The 25,482-nt window shown below is 40.6% G+C and overlaps 1 protein-coding gene across 1 annotated transcript in view; it reads right to left on the bottom strand.

Moving 5' to 3' along the window:
• The window catches only part of LOC120531017 (anterior gradient protein 1-like), a 52,091-nt gene that overhangs the window by 13,385 nt on the left and 13,224 nt on the right, over positions 1-25,482 (bottom strand). The window contains exons 4-6 of the mRNA XM_039755958.1: positions 14,242-14,305; positions 9,812-9,864; positions 1,051-1,127 (exon numbers count right to left, since the gene is read on the bottom strand). Coding sequence (XP_039611892.1) covers positions 1,051-1,127; positions 9,812-9,864; positions 14,242-14,305 — 194 coding nt within the window. The remainder of the gene's footprint in view (positions 1-1,050; positions 1,128-9,811; positions 9,865-14,241; positions 14,306-25,482) is intronic.

Here is a 25,482-nt window from a genome sequence, read left to right as displayed (position 1 = left end):
GGAGAGTCAAAAGGATGCACAACTTGCAATTGACCACCTTAAATACCCTTTCTCATGATTGGACACACCTGTCTATGAAGATCAAGGCTTAACGAGCTAATACAACCAATTTGGTGTTCCACGTAATCAGTATTGAGCAGTTACATGCATTCAAATCAGCAAAATTACAAGGGGACCCACATTTTTCCACAGCCATTTTTTCACATTTGATTTAATTTTATACAACTAAATAATGCTTAACTAAAAATCTTTGTTTAGAAAACACTCCAGTACTCAGATGTTCGTAGGAAATGAAAGACATACCACTGTTATCTTTTTGGTTGAAAGTAGAGTGAATTATTATGCAGGCTGAGAGGAGTTCCCAAACTTTTTCATATGACTGTAATTTAAGCTTTTTTCTACCTTCTCTTATTATTGGATGGATTTTTCTATTTCTTCCAAAACATATGTAAGTTAGAATCACTGTGACCCTGAAATGGCTCAGTAAATGAGTGGACCAGCATCTTGTTGAAGATTGACTCAGGTCTTGCATAAACTGAACATGTGACTCTTACATTACGCTCATTACTCCAGAGATTCTGGCCTTTACCCAAGAAGACAAAAATGACACTTCTATAGACTCCAGCTTCCTGCATTCCTTCAAACTGGCTAAGTAAACTGGATTTTTAAAATGGATGAATAGATTTATGGTCCAAAAATAAGCATCTGGTAGAAACATGCAACCTGTAAGTGCTCACTTTCCCCAGATCTAGAGAAAAACCATGAAAATGACCCCTTTTATTGGCTAACTAAAAAGATTACAATATGCAAGCTTTCGAGGCAACTCAGGCCCCTTCTTCAGGCAAGATGTAAAGATATAGGAAATGATTTTAAAATGTGACTTTTATTAATCTCACATTAATTAGATTGAAATATGTGCTTGTACTGCACAGTGAAAACACTGCGCTGTTTGATTTTATATAGTTGAAATAATTTATTACTACAATTTTTATGTCCTTTTTTCATTAATAAAAATTTAATCAAAGAAAGGAGTTCTTTGCACATACTTACAATTAGATTAAGCATCACAAAGTCTTCTTTTGCAATTTTCTGGATTTCTGCATTTGCAGCAAACTTTTCTTTCATACCTGAATATAAAAATTAGATTGGGTGTAATGTTAGTTTACAATTACCTCAGTGTAGTGTTGCTTAATTAAGTTCCAAACTGGTAAAGACAATTACTGTATTTATTAATATAGTTGTTCATTTTTAGTATTTGGTTTGAATTCATTGTTAATGAAGATGAAGACCACAAGTACTGTTTCAGAACATTATTTCAGAAAACATATTATGTTTGCGCCAAGGGGTCTTCTTTGACATAAGGATGATTCCTGATGCATGATAGGAAGGGTCTCAGAAAAGTAGAAAGAAATTATTAATGTAAAATCCATTTTTTATTCCGTTTTCTGTAACATTGTTCAAGGTAAACTGTTCAGATTTTAATCAACTACTTATATCCTAACTACAGGGTCACGGGGGTCTGCTGGAGCCAATCCCAGCCAACACAGGGCGTAAGGCAGGAACAAATCCCACCGCAGGGCACGCACACCCACACACCAAGCACACACTGGGGACAATTTAGGATCGCCAATGCATCTTACCTGCATGTCTTTGGACTGTGGGAGGAAACCGGAGCACCCGGAGGAAACCCACGCAGATACGGGGAGAACATGCACACTTTATGCAGGGAGGGCCTGGGAAGCGAACCTGGGTGTCCTAACTGTGAGGCAGCAGTGCTACCACTGCGCCACCGTGCCGCCCTACTACTTATATCCCTCTATTATAAAAGAAAATCTTGAGACAAGACTATTGGTAAGAGATTTTTTCAAATCAAGCCCTCCTCTCAACCATATTCAACCACACCCACAGTCCTCTCACCTCTCATTCGTATGAATGCTTTTGTCAGACACAGTTCCTGCGCTCTCAGCTCTTATAAATTTTTACATTTTTCTCACTTTAACCCTACTATTATCCTAGCATTTCCACCCATCTGTTATCTTGGGCGGGTCGGTGCCGACCCGTGTCCTAAATCAGCCTCCCTCAACCCTCAAACATTTTTTTATCATCCAGTTTGTTTCCTTACCTCTTGGTTACCTTGTTAGGCTTCCTTATCCATGAAAAGATTTTAAAATTTGGTTTTAAAATTTTTGGTGTGGCCCTCTGAAGATGAGACGTATGATGTCAATAAAACGGCCCAGTCCAAAAAAATTGGTAAAATAAACCTCAGGAGAATTATACAAATAAATCAAAGGTTTATATGTTACCTGACTATTACTGAGGGGTATTAGAACACAACTGTAAAAATTACATTTTTTTATTTTAATAATATTACTATCAATATCAATATTATTAATATTAGTAACATCTGTGGTGTTAGGGTCGGTTTTGACCCATATATATTTACTTCAAGAAGAAGGCAAAAAGTATTTTTTTTCCAAAAGTTGAACTTTAATTCAATTACAAAGACAAAGCCAAACAAGTAAGACAAAATAAAATACAAAATAAATTACAAAATGTAGATCAAACAAACAATCAAACCAATAGAATTAGTAGTACGGTGGTAGGGTGGTAGCTCTCCAGGAGCAGGATTGCTACTGTATGTTTACACTATGTGCAAGTAGGACAGTAAGTGACATTTTTAGTGTGCTCTTTGCAAATATATTTCTTGCATTTGGCACACATGGAATTGGTTTTTCTGTCCTTGCTGCTTGGGCAGACCTGACAGCTTTCTTTTGGAATCCGCAGCCTCTCTGGGTCTGGGTCTGTGGCTGTGGCAGGGCTGGCTAAAGGGAAGGATGCTGGTGCTGAAGCTCTTCGTCTTCCTGCTGACCACTCCTGGATTGAACATCAAAGGCAGGCGCTGCACTCATCTCTCCCAGACATCCCTTATGGGAGCAAGCTTGTCACGTCTTGCTATCATGTCTTGGTTGTCAAACCTGAGGACTCTCGAGATCATGTGGAAGCTCTTCAGTGACATCGTGGCCCGAAAAATATTTCTGCCTGTTGCTGTGTCCCAGAGACTGGTTGTGGCCTCATTGCTGGATCGGTATACTCCAGCAAGAAGAAGAATTCAATATAAGCATCCAGGAATTCTTCATCAAAGTCAATCCATGTGTCTCCGTAGACTTTTTGTCCTTCTAGGTTTGTCATGTCAAGTATTATTTTCTTCAGCGATAATGGCATGAACTGTTCAAAACTTGTTTTGATGTCACTTATCCTTGTTATGGCAAACCTTGTGACCCCAGGAGTCATTCTGATGATATTTTCAGCAGCTGCCCTGCCAGTTGTCCTGAGTCTCGTCAGGTGGTACTAACCTCCAGGAGATGCTGCCATTCTTGGACTGTAGTACTTCAGCTGGTGGGGAAACTGCTTCAGAGGTGATCTCCTCCTCAGACTCTGTGTCTGTGTCTTCTGACTGACACTCCACAATGTCTTCCTCCTCTGAGTCCACCTCATCAATGTCGCTGTGCCACTCTGTAACTTGTCCTTCAGCTAGGATATGATCCAGAGCTTGGAGTGCTGTGAATCTGGCCATTTTTACCTCTGCAAATTAGATGCTTTCTCTCCAGTCACAATCACCAAACTGAACTGGTCTGGGTCTGTTTTGTCTGGGCTGTCTCTGTTTTTTTACTTGGGGGAGGTGTGAAGAGATAAGCCCCTGACTACAGCTTGGGGGATGGGAGAGGCCTGCTACCTGACAGAGTTGTGTGGGGGTGTGGGGGGCCAGAGTGAGCTGAGAGTGTGTTTATACTGTAACTTAAGTTTGGCCAGGATTTATTGTTTTATGATCTCTTATTGTACCCTGGGTCGTGGCCGACCCGGTAAGACCACAGGCAGTGAATTTCTGATTAGAGAAATAATTTACCTTTTTTTTTTTTCTTTTTTTTTTTTTTTGTTTAAATGGAAGTTTCAGAAAAATAGAAAAAGCCTTGATGCAGTAAACAAAATGTATGTGGTACTTTTATGCATTTAAAACTTGAAAACGAGTCGGTACCGACCCTAGGGTAATAGTAGTTTAAATTCCTAATAAAAGATGGCTTATTATGCCCAAATCGTATTGAAGAATTTCATCATGAAGGGTTATCAACATAAAAAATGAGTACACTCGCAATCCTAGCACCGAGAAACAATGAAGTCAAACGAATTAATGCCAAAAATGTCAATTGGGTACACATCAAATTGGTTAAATGAGTCCAAAAATGTTGAACAGTTACACGGCAAATTGGTTAAATATGTCTCAATAGACTATGCTGAAACAGTTGGTGGTGATCATGTGGGAGATGAAAACATCAACTTACAATATCTCGAAGAATATCTACAACCATTAACAACATCCTGTCTTTCACTGCACGAATTACTGTAGAAAGAAGGATGTATCCAAGTAAGGTAATGTAGTACATCTTCCGTGGATAACAATAGACAACAAAGGAGATCTTGATATGCCATTCATATTAAAAAGTTAACAGTATCCCATTAGAATAGCTTTTGCAAAGACAATTAACAAATCTCAGACCCAAACATTTGAAAAAGTTATTTTATTTAATAGAGAGAAAGAAACGAAATTTAATAACGGGCCGTTATACGTTGCGATGATACATATGTAACAATGCCCATGAAAATAAAAATCTGTTTAAATTGTACATCCACATCCCCATACGCGAGTGACAGAACCGCAAAGAAGCAAGCACGTAGCACAGGCCATGGGTTGGCAAGCTAAGCGAGCAGGGGGAAAAGTCCCCTAGTCTATTATATGAAGGAGCCTTATAAGATTATCAAAAGCCAAGCAGGCACAGATAAAACCTGTTTAATCAGAGTGGAGCAATATATGAATAATGGACTGAAGTTTGTATACTAGGAATTTAGCAAAGAATTTCACATCTGAATTCATAAGGGATAAAGGCCTGAAATTCTGCTACTGAGTAGTGTCTTTACATTGCTTTAGCAACGGGCCAGATGACAGAAATCTATGATAAGTGAGACCAAAGCTCAAGAAATAAATAATTAAATAATCAATTTGTGACTGGGCTGTATGATATGGGATGGAAAGTGAATAGTTTTCTAACGGCAGGATTGAAAATACAAAAGCTATCAGACTGAGGCCTTTACGGAATTATCAAAAGGAGCGGGTTCTTTGAGAAAGGTGTACCTGGACTGGAGGATGGGACTTGTCAATATGCAGATCCATAATCACAACCGCATCAATACCTATATGCAAGTGAAAGCCATGCAAATCAAACAACTGAAAGCCTAAATTAAGAAGGAAGAGGCTTGCTATGGAGTGGGCGTGCAAATGGTTTTAAACCATCCATCCATCCATCCATCCTCTTCCACTTATCCGAGGTCGGGTCGCAGGGGCAGCAGCTTGAGCAGGGATGCCCAGACTTCCCTCTCCCCAGCTCTTCCCGGGGAATCCCGATGTGTTCCCAGGCCAGCCGGGAGACATAGTCCCTCCAGCATGTCCTGGGTCTTCCCCGGGGCCTCCTCCCGGTTGGACGTGCATGGAACAGCTCGCTAGGGAGGCGTCCAGGAGGCATCCTGATCAAATGCCCGAGCCACCTCATCTGACTCCTCTCGATACGGAGGAGCAGCGGCTCTACACTGAGCTCCTCCCAGATAACTGAGCTTCTCACCCTATCTTTAAGGGAAAGCCCAGACACCCTGCAGAGGAAACTCATTTCAGCCGCTTGTATTCGCAATCTTATTCTTTCGGTCACTACCCATAGCTCATGACCATAGGTGAGGGTAGGAACAATAGATCGACTGGTAAAATGAGAGCTTTGCCTTACGGCTCAGCTCCTTTTTCACCACGACAGACCGATCCAGAGCCCGCATCACTGTGGACACTGCACCGATCCGCCTATCAGTCTCACGCTCCATTCTTCCCTCACTCGTGAACATGACCCCGAGATACTTGAACTCCTCCACTTGGGGCAGGATCTCGCTCCCAACCCTGAGAGGGCACTCCACCCTTTTCCGGTTGAGGACCATGGTCTCGGATTTGGAGGTGCTGATTCTCATCCCAGCCGCTTCACACTCAGCTGCGAACCAATTAAGAGAGAGCTGAAGATCACGGCCTGATGAAGCAAACAGGACAACATCATCTGCAAAAAGCAGTGACCCAATCCTGAGTCCACCAAACTGGACCCCTTCAACACCCTGGCTGCGCTTAGAAATTCTGTCCATAAAAGTTATGAACAGAATCGGTGACAAAGGGCAGCCCTGGCGGAGTCCAGCTCTCACTGGAAACGGGTTCGACTTACTGCCGGCAATGCGGACCAAGCACTGACAACGGTTGTATCAGGGGGTCCGGTACCCCATACTCCCGGAGCACCCCCCACAGGATTCCCTGAGGGACACGGTTGAACGCCTTTTCCAAGTCCACAAAACACATGTAGACTGGTTGGGCAAACTCCCATGCACCCTCCAGGACCCTGCTAAGGGTGTAGAGCTGGTCCACTGTTCCGCCACCAGGACAAAACCACACTGTTCCTCCTGAATCCGAGGTTCAACTATCTGATGGACCCTCCTCTCCAGAACCCCCGAATAGACTTTTCCAGGGAGGCTGAGGAGTGTGATCCCTCTGTAGTTGGAACACACCCTCCATTCCCCCTTCTTAAAGAGGGGGACCACCACCCCAGTCTGCCAATCCACAAGCACTGTCCCCGATGTCCATGCGATGTTGCAGAGACGGTCAACCAAGACAGTCCTACAACATCCAGAGCCTTGAGGAACTCCGGGCGTATCTCATCCACCCCGGGCCCTGCCACCAAGGAGTTTTTTGACCACCTCGGTGACTTCAGTCCCAGAGATGGGAGAGCCCACCTCTGAGTCCCCAGGCTCTGCTTCCTCATTGGAAGGCATGTTAGTGGGATTGAGGAGGTCTTCGAAGTACTCCCCCCACCGACCCACAACGTCCCGAGTCAAGGTCAGAGCTCACCATCCCCACCATATAAGGTGTTGACACTGCACTGTTTCCCCCTCCTGAGATGGACCAGAATCTCCTCGAAGCTGTCCGAAAGTCGTTCTCCATGGCCTCCCCAAACTCCTCCCATGCCCGAGTTTTTGCCTCAGCAACCACCGAAGCCGCATTCTGCTTGGCCTGCCGATACCTATCAGGTGCCTCCAGAGTCCTACAGGAAAAAAGGGTCCTGTAGGACTCCTTCTTCAACTTGATGGCATCCCTCACCGCCAGTGTCCACCAACGGGTTCGGGGATTGCCGCCACGACAGACACCAACCACCTTACGGCCACAGCTCCAGTTAGCCTCCTGAACAATAGAGGCACGGAACATGGCCCATTTGGACTCGATGTCCTCCACCTCCCTCGGGATGTGGTCGAAGTTCTGCCGGAGGTGTGAGTTGAAGCTACTTCTGACAGGGGACTCTGCCAGACGTTCCCAGCAGACCCTCACAACATGTTTGGGCCTACCAGGCGTGACCAGCATCCTCCCCCACCATTGAAGCCTACTCACCACCAGCTGGTGATCAGTTGACAGCTCCGCATCTCTCTTCCCCTGAGTGTCCAAAACATGTGGCCACAAGTCCGACGACACAACCACAAAGTCGATCATCGAACTGAGGCCTAGGGTGTCCTGGTGCCAAGTGCACATATGAACACAACTATGCTTGAACATGGTATTCGTTATGGACAATCCGTGATGAGCACAGAAATCCAATAACAAAACACCACTCGGGTTCAGATCAGGGGGGCCATTCCTCCCAATCACGCCCTTCCATGTCTCACTGTCATTGCCCACATGAGCATTGAAGTCTCCCAGCAGTACGAGGGAGTCCCCAGAAGGTATGCCCTCTAGCACCCTCCAGGGACTCCAAAAAGGGTGGGTACCCCAAACTGCTGTTCGGCGCATACACACAACAACGGTTAGGACCCGTTCCCCCACCTGAGGGCGGAGGGAGGCCACCGTCTCGTCCACCAGGGTAAACCCCAATGAACAGGCTCCAAGTCAGGGGGCAATAAGTATGCCCACACCCGCTTAGTGCCTCTCACTGGGGTCAACTCCAGAGTGGTAGAGAGTCCAGCCCCTCTCAAGGAGATTGGTTCCAGAGTCCACGCTGTGCGTCGAGGTGAGCCCGAATATATCTAGCCAGAACCTCTTGACCCTGCGCACTAGCTCAGGCTCCTTCCCCTTCAGAGAGGTGACCTTCCACATCCCAAGAGCCAGCTTCTGTAGCCGAGGATCTGACTGCCAAGATCGCTGCCTTCGGCCACCACCCAACTGACACTGCACCCGACCTCCTTGGCCCCTCCTACAGGTGGTGAGCCCATGGGAAGGGGGACCCACGTTGCCTCTTTGGGCTGTGCCCGGCCAAGCCCCACGGGTGCAGGCCTGGCCACCAGGCGCTCGCCATCGAGCCCCAACTCCAGGCCTGGCTCCAGAGGGGGGCCCTGGTGACCCACGTCCGGGCGAGGGAAAACGTCGTCCAAGGTTTTTGTTCTTAATAGGAGGTTTGGTTGAACCATTCTTTGTCTCATCAATCACCTAGGACCAGTTTGCCTTGGGTGACCCTACCAGGTGCATAAAGCCCCGGACAACAGAGCTCCTAGGATCATTGGGACACGCAAACCCCTCCACCAGGATAAGGTGGCGGTTTGAGGAGGAGTGGTTTTAAACCAGTTATAAATAGCTCTGCAGTTAGAAACCCAAAATGGTCCTTTTGACCCTCCTTTTACTGTATGTGCTAAATAATCTGTAAATGCTTTTTAATTAGTATATGTACTCCACATTTTCTTGGTTGAAGCTGACTAAATGGCAGCAACCTGGTAATTTCTATTTTGGCAGCAACTAATTAATGTTTGTCACCTTTAAGTGAGTTTCTTATAATAGTGCAATATCAATATGCAGATGTTGCAAAAGATTTAGACAACCTGAATGGGGAATTTAGGCCCAAAAGATTCCAGAAGATAACAGTAAAATTACTATTTACTTTAACTATGAATAAAGAGAAGAAAACCCAAAGAACTGTCAATAGCATAGTGATTGACAAGAAAGTACAGTACAGGACTTCCTGCCGTTCGCTCACCAATCCAACAAATTCCCAGAAGAGATAAAGTCAGAGAAAAATGAACCAGCAAAGATAACACCGAAAGAACATCCCATAACTCCCTCCCAGCTTTAATTTAACTGCAGACAGGAATATAGAGATTGCAATTTGGTTTTGATCTGGGATTGCTTAGACTTGATATCGGCAATCTCTTTGGCTCTGTGAAGAGATTTTTTTCATCATTTCCCAGTCTGAAGGATCAGATTCCCCAGCATCTGCCATAGACCTTGAGGACTTCTTGGTAAGATCTTTGGTAAGGCTTCAGATAGAATTCTGCCAGCTGAGTGAGACATCTCACACAGCAGTCAGATAAATAAAACCATTGTGCCCCTTCAGTGAGTAGTAATAATGAACAGGTTGAAAAGTGCTGGGTGGTCAGAACACAAGCAGTAAGCTGCCATCACCAATAAGATGTCATGTGACTCCAACATCACACCTTTCCATGTAATTGTTTATTTGTATTTCTGGTTTAAGGTCTGGCATAAATGTGATGTTATTGATTTGTTGCTTTATTTAAATAAAACCAAACTTAACATAAGGTCTTACATTGTTTATGAAAATAAAAATTAAAAGCAAAAGGAAATTATAAGGCAAAAAATATCATGCCAGAAATGCACTTTGTCCAATAATTTATTTATTGTAATGAAATAAGATGAGAGGCTAATTGAATTACAACATGTATGAATGGATAACAAAAACAAAATTCTTACCTTTGCTGTAGGGACAGTCGAGCAAATGCTGAATCACCATAAGAGGCTTCTTACTATTTAAAAACAAAAATCAACAAAAATCAACCAAATCAACTCTTACAAAAAATATATTTTTGATCACTTAAGCTGTTTTTGTTGTTTTATTATTTGAAACTAACAAAGTTAACCTGCAGGGAGAGCTATTGAAAACAGTGGATGTGTTTAAATATCTAGGATCAGTGGTAGCCTGAGATGTAAAATGCGATACAGAAATAGTCCATAGAGTAAAGTGTGGATGGAACAATTGAAAGAAGGTAGAAGGAATATTGTGTGATCATGACACATGTGCAGTAAAGGGAGTACAGGAGAAGTCAGATGTGGTGGAAGTGAGAATGCTGGGATGGATGTGTGGAATTACAAAAAATGGACAGAATACGAAATTAGATAATCATTCCAAATACTATAGCTGCTTTAGTGTTGCGACTGTCAGTATACCACTCAGAGTATTTAACCCACTGTATCTGAGTGTGGAATCACAGCTCTACAGCACCTGATTGGAATATCGGGATACAACATCCAGCACACGCTGTATCAGCCATGCGCACAATCTATTTGAACTTCTCCCATACAGTACGGCAAACGCTTCAGAGTCTTTCCTGTAGGGACCTCGTGCTTCAGAAACAGTTTCATCCTAAGAACTATAAACGCACTCAATCAGTCCATCAAGTGCTCCTTGTAGAACAGTCCATACTGATAAGTACAACCCCATCACTGTAAACTTGCACTACAGTTATAATATTGCACAACCTGAGCCACTTTATAAAGCGCGTATTTACAAATGATGACGACTGGCTTCTAAGGTGATTAATATTTAGTAAAGCATGTTTATTACATTATACAGATAAGTTTTAAACTTCATTATAAATAATGTGCATGTATATTGTTAATAATTAATCACATGAGGACACGGTGGACAGCTGTAGCGACGAGCTGCCTGCCTCCCCATTCAGAGATTGTTCCTGCCTCGCGCTGTATGCTTGCTGGGACTGGGGTGACCCTGGATGTATAGATGGATGGAATAATTAAACATGTATTATGAACATATTTCAGTATTCCATAAAAGTTTTGAAGAATCAGTATTCTAAGCTTAAAGATGACTTTGCATTTATTACAGAGATACAGTGTGTCGATTGGTTACTTGGAAAAAGAAAAGGAAGGACAGGAACTGGGAGTTAGTATGTTTGAGAGAGACAGTAGTGCTACAATAAAGTATTTCATCGAAGGTCGTGCACGGCTCAGCAAGCATCTTGTTTGGCAGGAAGAATCTCTGGACAGGGCGCCAGCTCATCGCTAATACTGCGCCACTGTGTCCCCATGTTTAATATATACTTTAATTCCTATCATTATGAAAATTATATCAAATATACATCTTAGTATTAAATTGTTCAGAGAGATGTAATATCATGAATGTAATGTATTCTGTGACCTGTCAGAGGAAGAGAAAGCCCGTTTAAAAAGCACGTAGCAATTCACACACATAGAGCACATAAAAGAACACATGCAAAACAAAGCATTTAACGTGCTACTTTAGTTATGATGGTATTTGAGAAATTAGTAAATCGAAAGATTTTAAGATGAAGTTTATGACGTTCTGCTTTAATGAGAAAACAAACTACATGATTAAAGTGGAAATTTCGAGATTAAAGTTGACATTTGTACATTTTTTTCATGTGTCCCTATTTTGTTTTTCTTTTCTTTGTACCCTAATACCCTTCCATATGGCACTCAGACGGTGGGCTACGAGACGCCTTTTCACGGCAACTTTGATATCTGACCACTTCTTATTTATTTCGGGCACTTTGTGACTTTCTGAACTTGAATATTAAAGTTTCTCAGCCACTCTGTTACTCGATCAACTTCCTTTTGTTGTTTATATAAGTGTTTATACCAACAAATAGTACTTTTTCCTTGCCTGTACTTGGTATTCACTGAAATTCTTATTTTCCCCTGTGCTTTTGCCATTGTCTTTTCACAGAAAGTAAAACATAAGGGGCTATTAATATTATTTTGCATATTCAAAGAGGCGTAATTCCTGGACGAGTCTGGGGGGGGCGGCTGGCATGTGCATGTGCATTACTTTTCACGGTGACCGGGATTTATGGAGTGGAAGAATGTGGAAGCTAGAGTACGCACAGATTCATGCATCTGGAAAAATCAGATGCATAAAACTGTGTAAGAAAGTTCCATGCACTTCCCCTTTTATAAATCCAAATCAGTGTGAATTTTAACAGACATGCACGCGCTTGAATCCGCATCCCAACTCCTCCCAGAATTTCACATATTTGAAAATGCTTATCAATACAAATAGCCCCTTCCATTCAGTGTTTTGTTAAAAGACATGGTATAAGCACATATAAAAATGAATTCAGCGAATGTGAAATGAAGGTCTTACTCGGTGAAGTGGAGGCAAGGACAAAACTTAACATTTTGTGGCTAAATCAGTGGTCTGAGCAACAAAATGAAATGGATGGAGTGGCACTCAAAAGTTCAAGTTCAGAAAGTCACACAGTGCCTGAAGTAAAAAAGAAGTGTTCAGATGTCAAAGTCGACAAGAAAAGGCAAGTGTCTAAGAGTCCAATGGAATCTTATTAGGGCCGCAGAGAAGAAAAATAAAAATAGGGACACTGTGAAGAAAAAAAAGGTCTATGTCGAGATTAAAATCAAAATTTTGAATTTAATCTTGAAATTTCCACTTTACTTTTGTGATTTATTTTGTCATTAAAGCAGAACGCTGTAAAGTTCTTCTTAAAATGGATGTTTAATTTACTAGAGTTTCTCAAACACCAATGTAACTAAAGTAGCACATTAAATGCTTTGCATTCTAAGTGTTCCCGGACCCAGTTGTTAAATGTTACGTGCTTCTTAAACAGGCTTTCTCTTACGCTGACAGGAGTGCGCAGGCAGTGATCACCACAAAGAATACATTATATTCATGACATTACAGCTCTCTAAACATTTTAGAATACTAAGATGTATTACTTGATATCATTTTCACGAAGAAACACATTAAAGCATATATTAAACATGTGTGGGCACAGTGGCGCAGCAGTAGCGATGAGCTGGCATCATGTCCAGTGATTCCTGTCTCCTGCAAGATGCCTGTGCGACCCTGGATGAAATCATTTATTGTAGCAGTTACTGTCTCTGTCAAACATACCAACCCCTAATTCCTGTCCTTCTGTTTTCTTTTTCCACGTAACTAATTGCCACACAATAAGTGTGTGTAATAAATGTATAACCAGGTGTAAGCTTAGAGTGCTGATTCCTCAAAACTTTTAAGGAACGTTGAAAAATCTTCGTTATTGCATATTTAATTATTATATTCATCCATCCAGGGTTGCAGCAGTCCGAGTAAGCATAGAGTGCAAGACAGGAGCAATCCCTGAACAGGGAGCCAGCTCATCGTTACCACTGTGCCACTGTGCCCCCAAATGTTTAATTATTAACTATATACATATTATTATTTATTGTCATTTATTGTCATTATGGTACAATGAGATTTAATATACAACTTCTCCATAAATTTATTTTCATAATAAATGATAAAAAATACAATAAACTATGAAAAATATACATTATGAAAGCATAAGTATAACATGCATGTACATATAGTGCAGATACTCACCACATGATGGTGACCAACTCAGGATCCCAGATTAGGGCCCGAGTGCAGCCATGCAACGGGTGACACCTCAGCACCACATTAGTTCAGATGGAATGAAACAGTTTTTTATGGTGGCTGGAGCTTGTATTTTTATTATTTTTTTTATTATTATTTATTTATATTTTTTGTATGTGTTAATTTACTGTTAGTCCGTCATAGCTGTAAATATGTGCGTTTGCCCAAAGCCTGTACTCAGAGCGTTCAACCACAATAATTTTCAATTGAATTGCGCATAACTGGATTCACTGCCTGCGGTGGGCTGGCACCCTGCCCGGGGTTTGTTTCCTGCCTTGCACCCTGTGTTGGCTGGGATTGGCTCCAGCAGACCCCCGTGACCCTGTAGTTAGGATATAGCGGGTTAGATAATGGATGGATGGATGGATGGATGGATAGTGTAAATGGTTCATAAACTGGCTCAGATTGTGCAATGTTACAGTTGTAGTGCGTGTCCACAACCCAACTTCTATAAGTTATAAGGCTGATTATCACTTATGATATATGATCGTTTAAATCATAGGGAAGATCAGAGCAAAATCATAACACTTAATACCAAATTGATAACTTAGCCATGGACCACTTGATTATGCATTATGGACCACAGGTTGGGGACCAATGTCCTAGGCAATGAGTTTGATGGATGGAAAGGATCTTGGACCTTTTCTGATCTTTGACCATCCTTGAAAATGTCCATGTCACTAGTGCCATTTGATTCAAACCTTTAACTTACTTCGACTTTGATTTTGCAAGACCTTCTTCATATGTTGGAACCCAGTCAATTTCATCACCCCAGCCTGAAAAATAAACAAAAAATACAATTGTACACAAAGTTAATGAAAATACTAAACATAGAATATTGAGCTATACATGATATGGACAAATACTTAATGACAATAGATTAATATGAAGATGATTGTAAGGGCCACATAAGATTTACAGAAAAAAGCAATAGCTGCATCTGCTGAAACCAGACAACTGATAACTTATCAATGGACATGCCTAATCATTATGATGTAGCTAAAACAATGATATACTAACTAAACAGATCTTAACCATTTATAGTTTATCTTCTTACAAACCTACACACCCTATTTCATCTTAAAGCTTAATCTTAAAGCTCAAACAATCTATTCAGCCTAGCGCTATATAAGTAGATGGTAAAAAATGTTTCTGTGTTTATATGTATTCCATCAGTCTTTTTACATACATCCCATTAGCCCTCAAACTGCTTTCTCCCTGGAAAACAGTTAGTCATGTCAGCCATAGATACAGTGGAGGAAATAAGGCCCGTGATGATTCAGAGGTTCACTGGCAAACTTAAGATGGGCCTGTACATCTTGAGCAGGAGGACCTTGCGGGCACTGGAAGATTTCAATCCATTATGGCGTAGTGTGTTACCAAAGGTGTTCTTGGTGACTGTGGTCCCAACTGCCTTCAGATCATTAACAAGCTCCCCCCGTGTAGTTTTGAGCTGATCCCTCAGCTTTCTTATGATCATCCTCACCCCATGAGGTAAGATCTTGCATGGAGCTTCAGACCATGGGCGATTGATGGTCATTTTATATTTCTTCCATTTCTGATAATTGCACCAAGAGCTGTCACCTTCTCACCAAATTTACTTGCCAATGGTCTTGTAGTCCATTCCAGCCTTATGCAGGTCTACAGTCTTGTCCCTGACATCCTTTGACAGCTCTTTGGTGTTGCCCATGGTAGTGGAAAGGTTGGAATGGAGGAAATTGATTCTGTGGACAGGTGTGCTTTATACACATAATGAGTTGAGGTCAGGAGTATATGTGATTGATTGATTGTAATCTGTGTGCCACAGGGGCACACAACCAATCTGTGGGAGCCATAATTCTATCTGGGTTGTAGGGGATCAAATACTTATTTTGCTCAATGACAGGTAAATCAATTTATAACTTTTATGTAATGTGTTTTTTCTGGATTTTTGATATTCTGTCTCTTTCCATTAAAATGAAAGTACCATAAAAATTACAGACTGTTCATTTCTTTTTAAGTGAGCAAACTTACAAATTCAGCAGGGGATCAAATACTTATTTTTCCCACTGTAGATAGATAGATAGATAGATAGAGTGAAGCCCTGGCCGCCTACACAGACAGGCAGGACACAGATTTAGCACACAACACACATTTTATTCATCCTTGGGGAAGTGCTTTCTATTGCTCCCCACTTCCTAGTACAGTATATATAGTGCCAACAAACACAGCACAGTCCCTTCGCCACCAGTCCTCCATACAGGCTATTCACTTAAAAGCTGAATCTTATCTAGATAATCCTATATTCCTATATTAACACTTTTCTATTAAAACACCATACAAATTATATATAAGTTCATCCATTTTGCAACCCACTGAATCCGAACACAGGGTCACGGGGGTTTGCTGGAGCCAATCCCAGCTAACACAGGGCGCAAGGCAGGAATCAATCCCAGGCAAGGTGCCCACACTAGGGCCAATTTAGGATCGCCACTGCACCTAACCTGCATCTCTTTGGACTGTGGGAGGAAACCCACACAGACACGGGGAGAACATGCAAACTCCACGCAGGGAGGACCCTGGAAGCGAACCTAGGTCTCCTTACTTCGAGGCAGTAGAACTACCACTGCGCCACCATGCTGCCCTATATAAGTTCTGTTACCAAATAATGTATAAAGTATTATTTTAACCCCAACACAGTAATAAAATTAGTAACTCATCCAGTACATACATAGGATTCTCTTGGCACAGTCACATCAACTATCTGAAAGTCTCTTTCTAATACTGCAGCAACTTTGTATAGGAATAACAAATTTATAAAACAGTTGTGATCCAGACATTTTTTCCTGTGACCTCCTGTTCTTACATTTCAGTCTTTATTTAAGTAAACCCAATTAGAATTATTTTGTTGCTTAGACTGAGTTCTGATTCTACAGCCTATTCTTGGAGTTTAACCCTCTGCTTGATTTGTCAATTATGAACTCTTTATTAGTCCTTAATAATTAATTGCTTACCAGTTATTAATCCAACCTTACATGTATGATATGTACACCCTTTCCTAAAATCAGTCCCTAAACATGATTCAAGGATTAATTACATTATAAGCCATCTAAATCTTGTGGGCAGACCTGAATTGAAGGCTTGGTGTGCAATATTACTCCTAAATGTACAGAAGTGCAGGTATCCAAAGGCAATGGAGAGCCTTGTGTTGTGCTATGAAGTGATATTTAAAACTATTGATCTTTCTGATTAGGTGAGACTCTGTGTTGTTGCCAGTAAGGGTAATGAAAGACATTCAGCAAATTTCATGAAATTGTTTAATGGCCTACAGTAGTTACATCATCCTCAGAGATGCTTATTATGTAGTAGAGATTCACTTCCACTTCAGTGTTTATCTTCCTCAGGGACTCAGAATCCTGTCAACAAGTGCATTTTGAGAGTAATCTCAATGTTTGGCATCTTAACCTATTATATTTGACTTCTTCTTTTCCACTAACAAAACAAAGTTATTTTAATGTACATCCTTTCTTTATTAATGTGAAGAACACCATCTTCTTGGACCTTAGGGATTCCAAGTGATCACAGAGAAAAACTGCTTGATGGTTTACAATGTGAAGAGGTTACTTCTGTTGTTATACTTTTATGGGGGCGAGAGACCTCGAAAGCCCAGGTAAGCCAGGAAGAAAGAAATGATTTATTTAAGTATTTCATTTTTTGAAGGCTGCTTTATCTTGTATGGAAAGAAACAACAAATTCCACAAGTATTTTGTGTCCCAAATAGGATCTTATCTGTCAGTAAAAAGCTGTAGTTTGTAACTTTAAGAATTCACTTTAATGGGCTGCTAACAAGATACATTGGTTTGCCAAGACAGAATTCAGATATAGCCTATTTGTCCCTTGTTCCTCAAACTTCAAAGACTGGAAAACTGTAATGCAAGTTCAGAAATAGCAGAGAAACAAGGTGTCAAGCAGGTGAGGTTAGAATGTGTCTAATGGGGATGGGATTACTGAATATTACAGGATACTCGATTGTGACATTGCTGCTAACCGGAGATCCATTTGCTGTAGAATGGAGAAGGACAATCTAAAGTACCACTAATGTCAGTTCTGTTATTTAAACCCAGCTGATACCAGAAGAGGTCATCATGCAGGGACCTAGCCTTCAAACAGACAGGTGTTCTGAAGAGCTTCCTTAAAAAGATGCCAACTCTGATGTATGATCTTTTTGTTTCTAAAATACAACTTCTTCTTCTTTTGGCTGCTCCTATTAGGGGTTGCCACAGCGGATCATCTTCTTCCATATCTTTCTGTCCTCTGCATAATGTCTCCTTTCTCACTACATCCATAAATCTTCTCTTGGGCCTTCCTCCTTTTCTCTTGCCTGGCAGCTCTATCCTCAACATCCTTCTCCCAATATACCCAGTATCTCTCCTCTGCACATGTCCAAACCAACACAATCTCGCCTCTCTGACTTTGTCTCCCAACTGTCCAACTTGACCTGACCCTCTAATGTGTTCGTTTCTAATCCCGTCCATCCTCGCCACCCCCAATGCAAATCTTAGCATCTTTAACTCTTCCACCTCCAGCTCTATCTCCTGCTTTCTGGTCAGTGCCACCGTCTCCAATCCATACAACATAGCTGGTCTTACTACCGTCCTGTAGACCTTCCCTGTCACTCCTGCTGGTACCTGTCTGTCACAAATCACTCTTGTCACTCTTCTCCACCCATTCCACCCTGCCTACACTCCCTTTTTCACCTCTCTTTCACAATCCCCATTACTTTGTACTGTTGATCCCAAGTATTTAAACTCATCCACCTTTGCCAACTCTACTCCATGTATCCTCACCATTCCACTGACTTCCCTCTCATTTACACACATGTATTCTGTCTTGTTTCTACTGACCTTCATTCCTCTCCTCTCTAGAGCATATCTCCTCCTCTCCAGGATCTCCTCAACCTGCTCCCAACTATCGCTACAGATCACAATGTCATCAAACATCATAGTCCATGGGGACCTGTCTAATCTTATCTGTCAACCTGTCCATTACCATTGCAAATAACAAAGGGCTTAGAGCCAATCACAGATGTAATTCCACCTCCAACTTGAATGCATCCGTTGCTCCTACCGCAGACCTCACCACAGTCACACTTCCCTCATACATACTGTATCCTGTACATTTCTTACATACTTCTCTGCCACTCCTGACTTCCCTCATACAATACCATAGCTCCTCTCGAGGCACACTGTCATATGCTTTCTCCAGGTCACGCAATGCAACTCCTTCTAGCCTTCTCTATACTTCTCCATCGACACCCTCAGACCAAACATAGCATCTGTGGTGCTCTTTCTTGGCATGAAACCATACTGCTGCTCACTAATCATCACCTCACTTCTTAACCTAGCTTCCACTATTCTTTCCCATAACTTCATGCTGTGGCTCATTAATTTTATCCCCCTGTAGTTACTACAGTCCTGCACATCCCCCTTATTCTTAAATATCGGCACCAGTACACTTCTTCTCCACTCCTCGGGCATCCTCTCACTTTCCAAGATTCCATTAAACAATCTGGTTAAAACACCACTGCTATCTCTCCTAAACACCTCCATGCTTCCGTAGGTATGTCATCTGGACCAAAGGCCTTTCCATTTTTCATCCTCTTCATAGCTGTCCTTACTTCTTGCTTGTTAATCCGTTGCACTTCCTGATTCATTATCTCCACACCGTCCAACCTCTTCTCTCTCTCATTCTCTTCATTCATAAGCCTTTCAAAGTACTCTTTCCATCTGCTCAACACACTCTCCTCGCTTGTGAGTACGTTTCCATCTTTATCCTTTATCACTCTAACCTGCTGCATTTCCCAGCTCGGTCCCTCTGTCTAGCCAATCTGCACAGGTCCTTTTCTCCCTCTTTAGTGTCCCACCACTCATACAACTCATCATATGCGTTTTCTTTAGCCTTCGCCACCTCTCTCTTCACCTTGCACCTTATCTCCTTGTACTCTTATCTGCTTTCTACATCTCTCTGACTATCCCACTTCTTCTTTGCCATCCTCTTCCTCTGTATACTCTCCTATATTTCCTCATTCCACCACCAGGTTTCCTTTTCCTCCTTCCTACGTCCAGATGTCACGCCAAGCACCCTTCTTGCTGTCACCCTTACTACATCTGCTGTAGTTTCCTAGCTGTCTGGTAACTCTTCACTGCCACCCAGTGCCTGTCTCACCTCCTCCCTAAAGTCAACCTTGCAGTCTTCCTTTTTCAACTTCCACTTTCTAAAATACAACCAACTTGCATATTAAACAGTTTATCCATTGGTACTCCAAATCATTATTCTTGTTACTTCCCATTATTCTACAAAGGGTACATATATGGCTATGTGGTTCTATATTTTTGTAACACAATTATACTTAGCTTCCTCTCACCAAGCATATCCACTTTTGAACAGTTTGTTAAGTGCAGCACATGTATGGCAGAACATTCAACCTCTTGTACTGTATTGCAAATGTCAAGGATGCATACAGCTGTAAAGCTCTTCTTTCCCCTGGGAGATTGCACCACAATCTAGTTCAGTTATACCCCAGATCAGGTCATTGTTCTGGTAAGTGATGAAGTGGTCACCCAAGGCAATGGACTCTTTGAAGAGGTGCTTTGATGTTACAGACTGGGATGAGTTCTATGAACAATATGAACAAGAATATTGATGGACTTACTGACTGCATTACTTGGTACACTATGTTTCGTGTGAACACTATTTCTTCAAGGATTGCTTCCCCAACAACAAACCATGGGTCACCATTGAACTGAAGTCTCTTCTTATCCAAAAAAGAGCCTTCAGAGCTGGAAATAGGGGGAAATAAAGAAAGTATAGAGAGAGCTCAAGGAAAAGTTCAAGGAGACTAAGGAGAACTACAGGAGGGAAGTAGATGTTAATTTGGAGCAAAATAACACATGGAATGTGTGGAAAGGAATGAAAAATACCACAGATTTTAAACAGTCCAATTGCAGATCAGATGTGGGAAGTACAGAGAGCACTTTAACTGGTTTGAGTGTCGCCTTCCTCCTCACAGTTTACCAATTTGCGAGGTTCAGCTCCCCTTGTGCCTGTTACATTTGTACTTAATAAAGACAAATGAGGCTGTGAGATCATTACTAGCTGTATTCTTCTATATTGCAAAAGTATCTGCTGAGCTTTGGATCCTTAAACCTTATATCATCTCTTGTGCTTTCCCTGTAAATCTCTTACAAAGCTTACTGGGTATTGAAGTCATTTGTATTATTCATGTAACAACACAGTGCCCCCCACTTCAGTCCACAGTCCAGAGAAGTGCCCAGTTTGTGAATTCTGACCACAGACCTTTGTTGTTGCTACTCTGAAGATCCATCTTTTGTCCAGTAGGCTACCAACTACTAGGGAAATGAAGCTCGACCTGGCCATACTGCGAGATCAGGCTGTTCAGAGTTCGGTGCGACAGCTGATCCTAATGTGATATGGGAGACCTTCTGTGACAAGATCCTGAAGGTTGCTGAGGGCTGTGTTGGTGTTACCAGTATTCCCAGAAGGAGGCATTTCATGTCGCAGGGCAGCATGGCTCGATGGCAACTCCAGTCTGTACCAGGAACTGTAAAGGACAGCTGCGAGAGCACTGAGGGCAAATAAGGAGGTGTTTGAGTTTTCCAATTCTGTCATGGTACAACAAACACAGCACATCAGACAGAGGGGCCTCTCTTCTGTTTTCATGGTCCAAAACACCTGCTCTCCTTCTATCATTACAGGTGCATAGTTTTTGTTGTATTTACTAGTAAGAACTCATTGGTTGTCAGCTCTCACACATACAAACTCATCCCTTTGACTTAAGGGAAAGCTAAACCTATTTGATTTTGTCTGGGTAAGTCGTACACTGCTATGACCAAATAAAATAATTTAAAATGGTGTGCCTCAAGGTTCAATGCTTGGAACTGGTGTCTGTTAATTTAACACTAGAATTACCAAAGACTACAAAAAAACTTGTAAACCTGGCCCACCTTAAATCAGTTTGCACATCTCCGTCAGCGTCTTTTCTTTTGTAAATGTGTCGATAAGCAACAAACAGCCTTCTATCCCATCCTCCCACCACCACAGAAGCAGCAAAAAGATCTCCCAGTTCAAGCCTTATTTATCAGGGAGTGAGGTACGGGGGCTGTATAGTGTAAATACTATACCGTTATTTGGAACAGATGCATTTCACGTGTGTTCAGTGTCTACAAAGATCTATGTAAGTGTAGCATAACAGAAATGTTGAACACATACCTAAAAGACAAACGTTCTTTATGTTTTAGTACTAATTACAAAATTTTGACATGAAGTGTATAATGTGTGAAGACTGAAGTCCAAATATTAAATAAGCACTTTCACAAAAAGTATAAGTTTAACAAAACAAGTGCGCTTTTAGTCAAGACTGTGACCGAAGAAAAAGATATCGGGTTAGAGTATTTTGTTATTATGACTGCTTGCCACATCACAAAATAAACGTTTTCAGTAGTGAGTGGCTCTTATTGTTACTATTAAAACAATTAAAACATACATTTGATTTGAGTCTGTACAAACTGTTTATTAAATAAATTACTTATATACTTAAGAATATAAATAACAAGCTGGTTCAGTATGCACATAATACTAAATTAGGTGGAATGGTAAGTAATGTAGAGATAGCCAAATAATTACAGAAGGACCTGGACAGAATACAGTCTTGGGAAGATTTGTGGGAAATTAAATTTAATGTAAATTAATGAAGTGCAGCCTTGATCTCCATGTTGCTAAAATAAAAAGTGCTTGAAAATATATAGGGTTATTTTTATTATGGACTTCCAAAAAAAGAAACCTATTTTTTCTGAAACGTCTCTGCATGATTTTTTTTTTCAACAGTATACAAGGGTATAGAATTTTGGTTCCTTGGCAATGAATGAATGACATGGTGAATGGCAAAGGTTTGAAACAGTTTGATAACTCTTATACTTCATGTGTTCGTAAGTTGGACAACAATAGGGTGATGATTCACTAGGGAAGGCCAAGGAGGAAAAAAATGTAGAGATTTAAGAAAATAATTCATCAGACATTCTTTAAATAAGAGGAATCAGTACATTTGTGACTGGTGGTACTTTAAGGCAAGGAAGGTCAACTCAGTATAGTGTTCTGGGGGAGTTCAACCATCATAGTATCAATATGAAAAAGTGTTGTTTAAAGATTGTCTTTTGTTAAAATCAAATAAAAAGTGTTTCATCGAGCAGTTTGTTTCAGAAGGTGTATTTAAACAAATTTTATCAAGATTATGTCAAACAGTATGTTAGATGGTAAGGGGTGACAATTCAAAATGTGCAAATGTTCTTAATGTGTGGCATTTAAAACCCTGCTTAACTGTTTGTTTTACAGTGAGGTTTGTGTAAAACATTTGTACATGAAATATCTGTGCTTTTTTTAATTAACAATAACTAATTAACAGTGTTTCAATTATTAATTCTTATGGTACTAACACTGGATGCCATTATTGGGACTGATAGCTTCGACAGAAAAGTGGTACTACTTGGTTAGCTTAAAGAAGAACAAAAATGCTGGATAAGTAATGTATTGAAGAGATGTATTGTTGAGTAGCATCCACTTGCAGAGCCACAGCACCATACGTCACCGCAAGTGTAGACCCGCAGTTTCAGGACAGAAGTGATGTCACCATTGCTAGGCGAGGAGAACATAACAAGACTCCATTTCTAGGCACAAACAGCATTTACGAGCACAAACAAGAAATGTCAGGAAGCAGCACAGTATTATTGTTATTATTATTACTATTGTTTTAAATTATAATTGTCCATTTTGTGAAACATTTTTCAAAACAGGTTGAAAAGTTAACGTAAGGTTACGTGTATGTAATCTTTGTTCTTTAACTGGTGAGCTAATTGTTAATGGCTGCAACACTGGTTACGGTGCTGTTCAGTTTACCTTGTAAAAACTGGGGTGGGGGATCGACACTTAATGTTGTATTGTCAACAAATTATGATACGAATTTTTGCCCAACGTTCAGTCTATTTTCTATATGATGTATGGAAAATTCCCAGTACTTTAAGACAATATCTATATTACTAAACGAAGGTTGTATATATGCACGGATGCCAGACGCCAGAAGCACGCTGTGCACAATACAACCGCCGCCCGAACGCGAATGCACACACCACCGCATATACAACCTTCGTTTAGTAATATAGTTCTGCCGCACGTGAATCCGCCGCCGTCATCATCAGGGAACTAGGTGGCACTTTAAGCGCAAGAACAAAGCGTCTCGGCTTTCCAGATTCAGTAGGTGGCGCCCAAACAACACAACACAACCTGGAGGGATTTACCTATCTGAGCCTGCATTTGGACATGGACAACTCCGCCGTTCGTGTGACGTTAAAGTGAAGGTTTTAAGTACTCCATACCAGCGAGAACTGATTCAAGGACAGGACACCATCTTTACCAAAAATGTTGTTTATAAGGAAAATTTTAATTAACTATTTTGAATTTACCATTTTGTTAATTTTTTGTTTACAATTTACTTCATTTAAACCTTTGCACTCTGATATTTTTTTTACTTATGAGTGCAACAACTCAAAGACATTTTGGACTTAAATGATATAACAATTAAATTTCAATTTTAGTTTTAATAAATTGGTTAATTTTAGTACAAATATATTTATTTTAATTAAATGAAAACTTTCCCAGGACGCTCCCACCCTCCATGATTTTTCATCCCTTCAAAGATCGGAGGGAACAGAAAGTGATTGCCATTCTTGGATTTGCAATTCTTTAGAGAATCGGGGGTTTACTGGTTTTAACATAAATTAAGATCTTTTAAGTTCTGTTTTATTGTTTATTAAACATTTTATTTTATAAATTGGATTCATCCATCCATTCATTTCCTAGTTTTTATGTAACTTTTAAATCTTTTTTATTTCTTTTTCATGAAACAATCAATACACATAATGTATGTTAAGAAGTGAAGATTTTCTTTAATGCCACTTTACAACAAATTATGTCTTCTTTTTTTACTTAGTGAAGTACTGTCAAAAATGATGTTGCTTTTAAGAAAATTGAGCAATTAAAATCCTTTGCCCAGACTGAATATTCAGAATATGGTGCATTAGTTAACAAGACTAAATCTTCCTGCATTTTCTTCAGAGGTGCCGTGTTTGAGCCACATTGTCTGAAGATGGAGGAGGAGGAGGAGGAGGAGGAAGAGGAGGACCAAAGCCGAGCGCTCCAGGACATCATCGACGCACTCAATATTGAAGACGTAGTTTTGGCAAAAGAACCGTTTTTATTTATTTTTCAGTTTAGGGATGATATGAAACTTTTCACTCAGGAATGTCAAGATAAAATGAATCTTAAGGTAAACTGCATATTTTATTTATTTATTTTTGGGATTTTATTAAAATCAAATAACATTCCATACAAATAACTCCAGTTTTACAAAAAAAAAGGTTTGAAACAAATTAATTCCTGGGCCAGCAGAGTAAAACATTTATGCTCGTTAAACTAAGTAAATTGATAAATTAATAAATGAATAAAGATAAATAGAGTAAAAGAGGGGAGAGAACCTGCTTCCTCAATTGAAACGCTTATTCTAAAATGTTACTGTTAATGTTAATGTAATCATTTTTGTTGTCTGTTGCTAGTTGTATTTTATTGTGCATTAATGTTCTGTTGATTTCAGTTTAGAATACTACTAAATCATTTTTCTGCTTTCTTTTGATGGTTTTATTTTTGAAAATAAAAAATGTAACTGCAAGTCTCTTTTTTGTGTCTGCTGCTTATTTTGAAATACTGTATTGATGTTAGTTCTTCTTACTTATGTTAGTATTTCGAAAGCTCACTTAGTGCTATCTAAAGGCTCTTATAAAAGAATAAAAAATGTATTTTATAACAGAACAAACATAAGAACATTTGTAGAAATGGCTCCTTTTGGAAA

Source organism: Polypterus senegalus, chromosome 6, assembly GCF_016835505.1.
Source record: "Polypterus senegalus isolate Bchr_013 chromosome 6, ASM1683550v1, whole genome shotgun sequence".
NCBI lineage: Eukaryota > Metazoa > Chordata > Cladistia > Polypteriformes > Polypteridae > Polypterus > Polypterus senegalus.
This window is presented reverse-complemented; position numbering and strand designations above follow the sequence as displayed.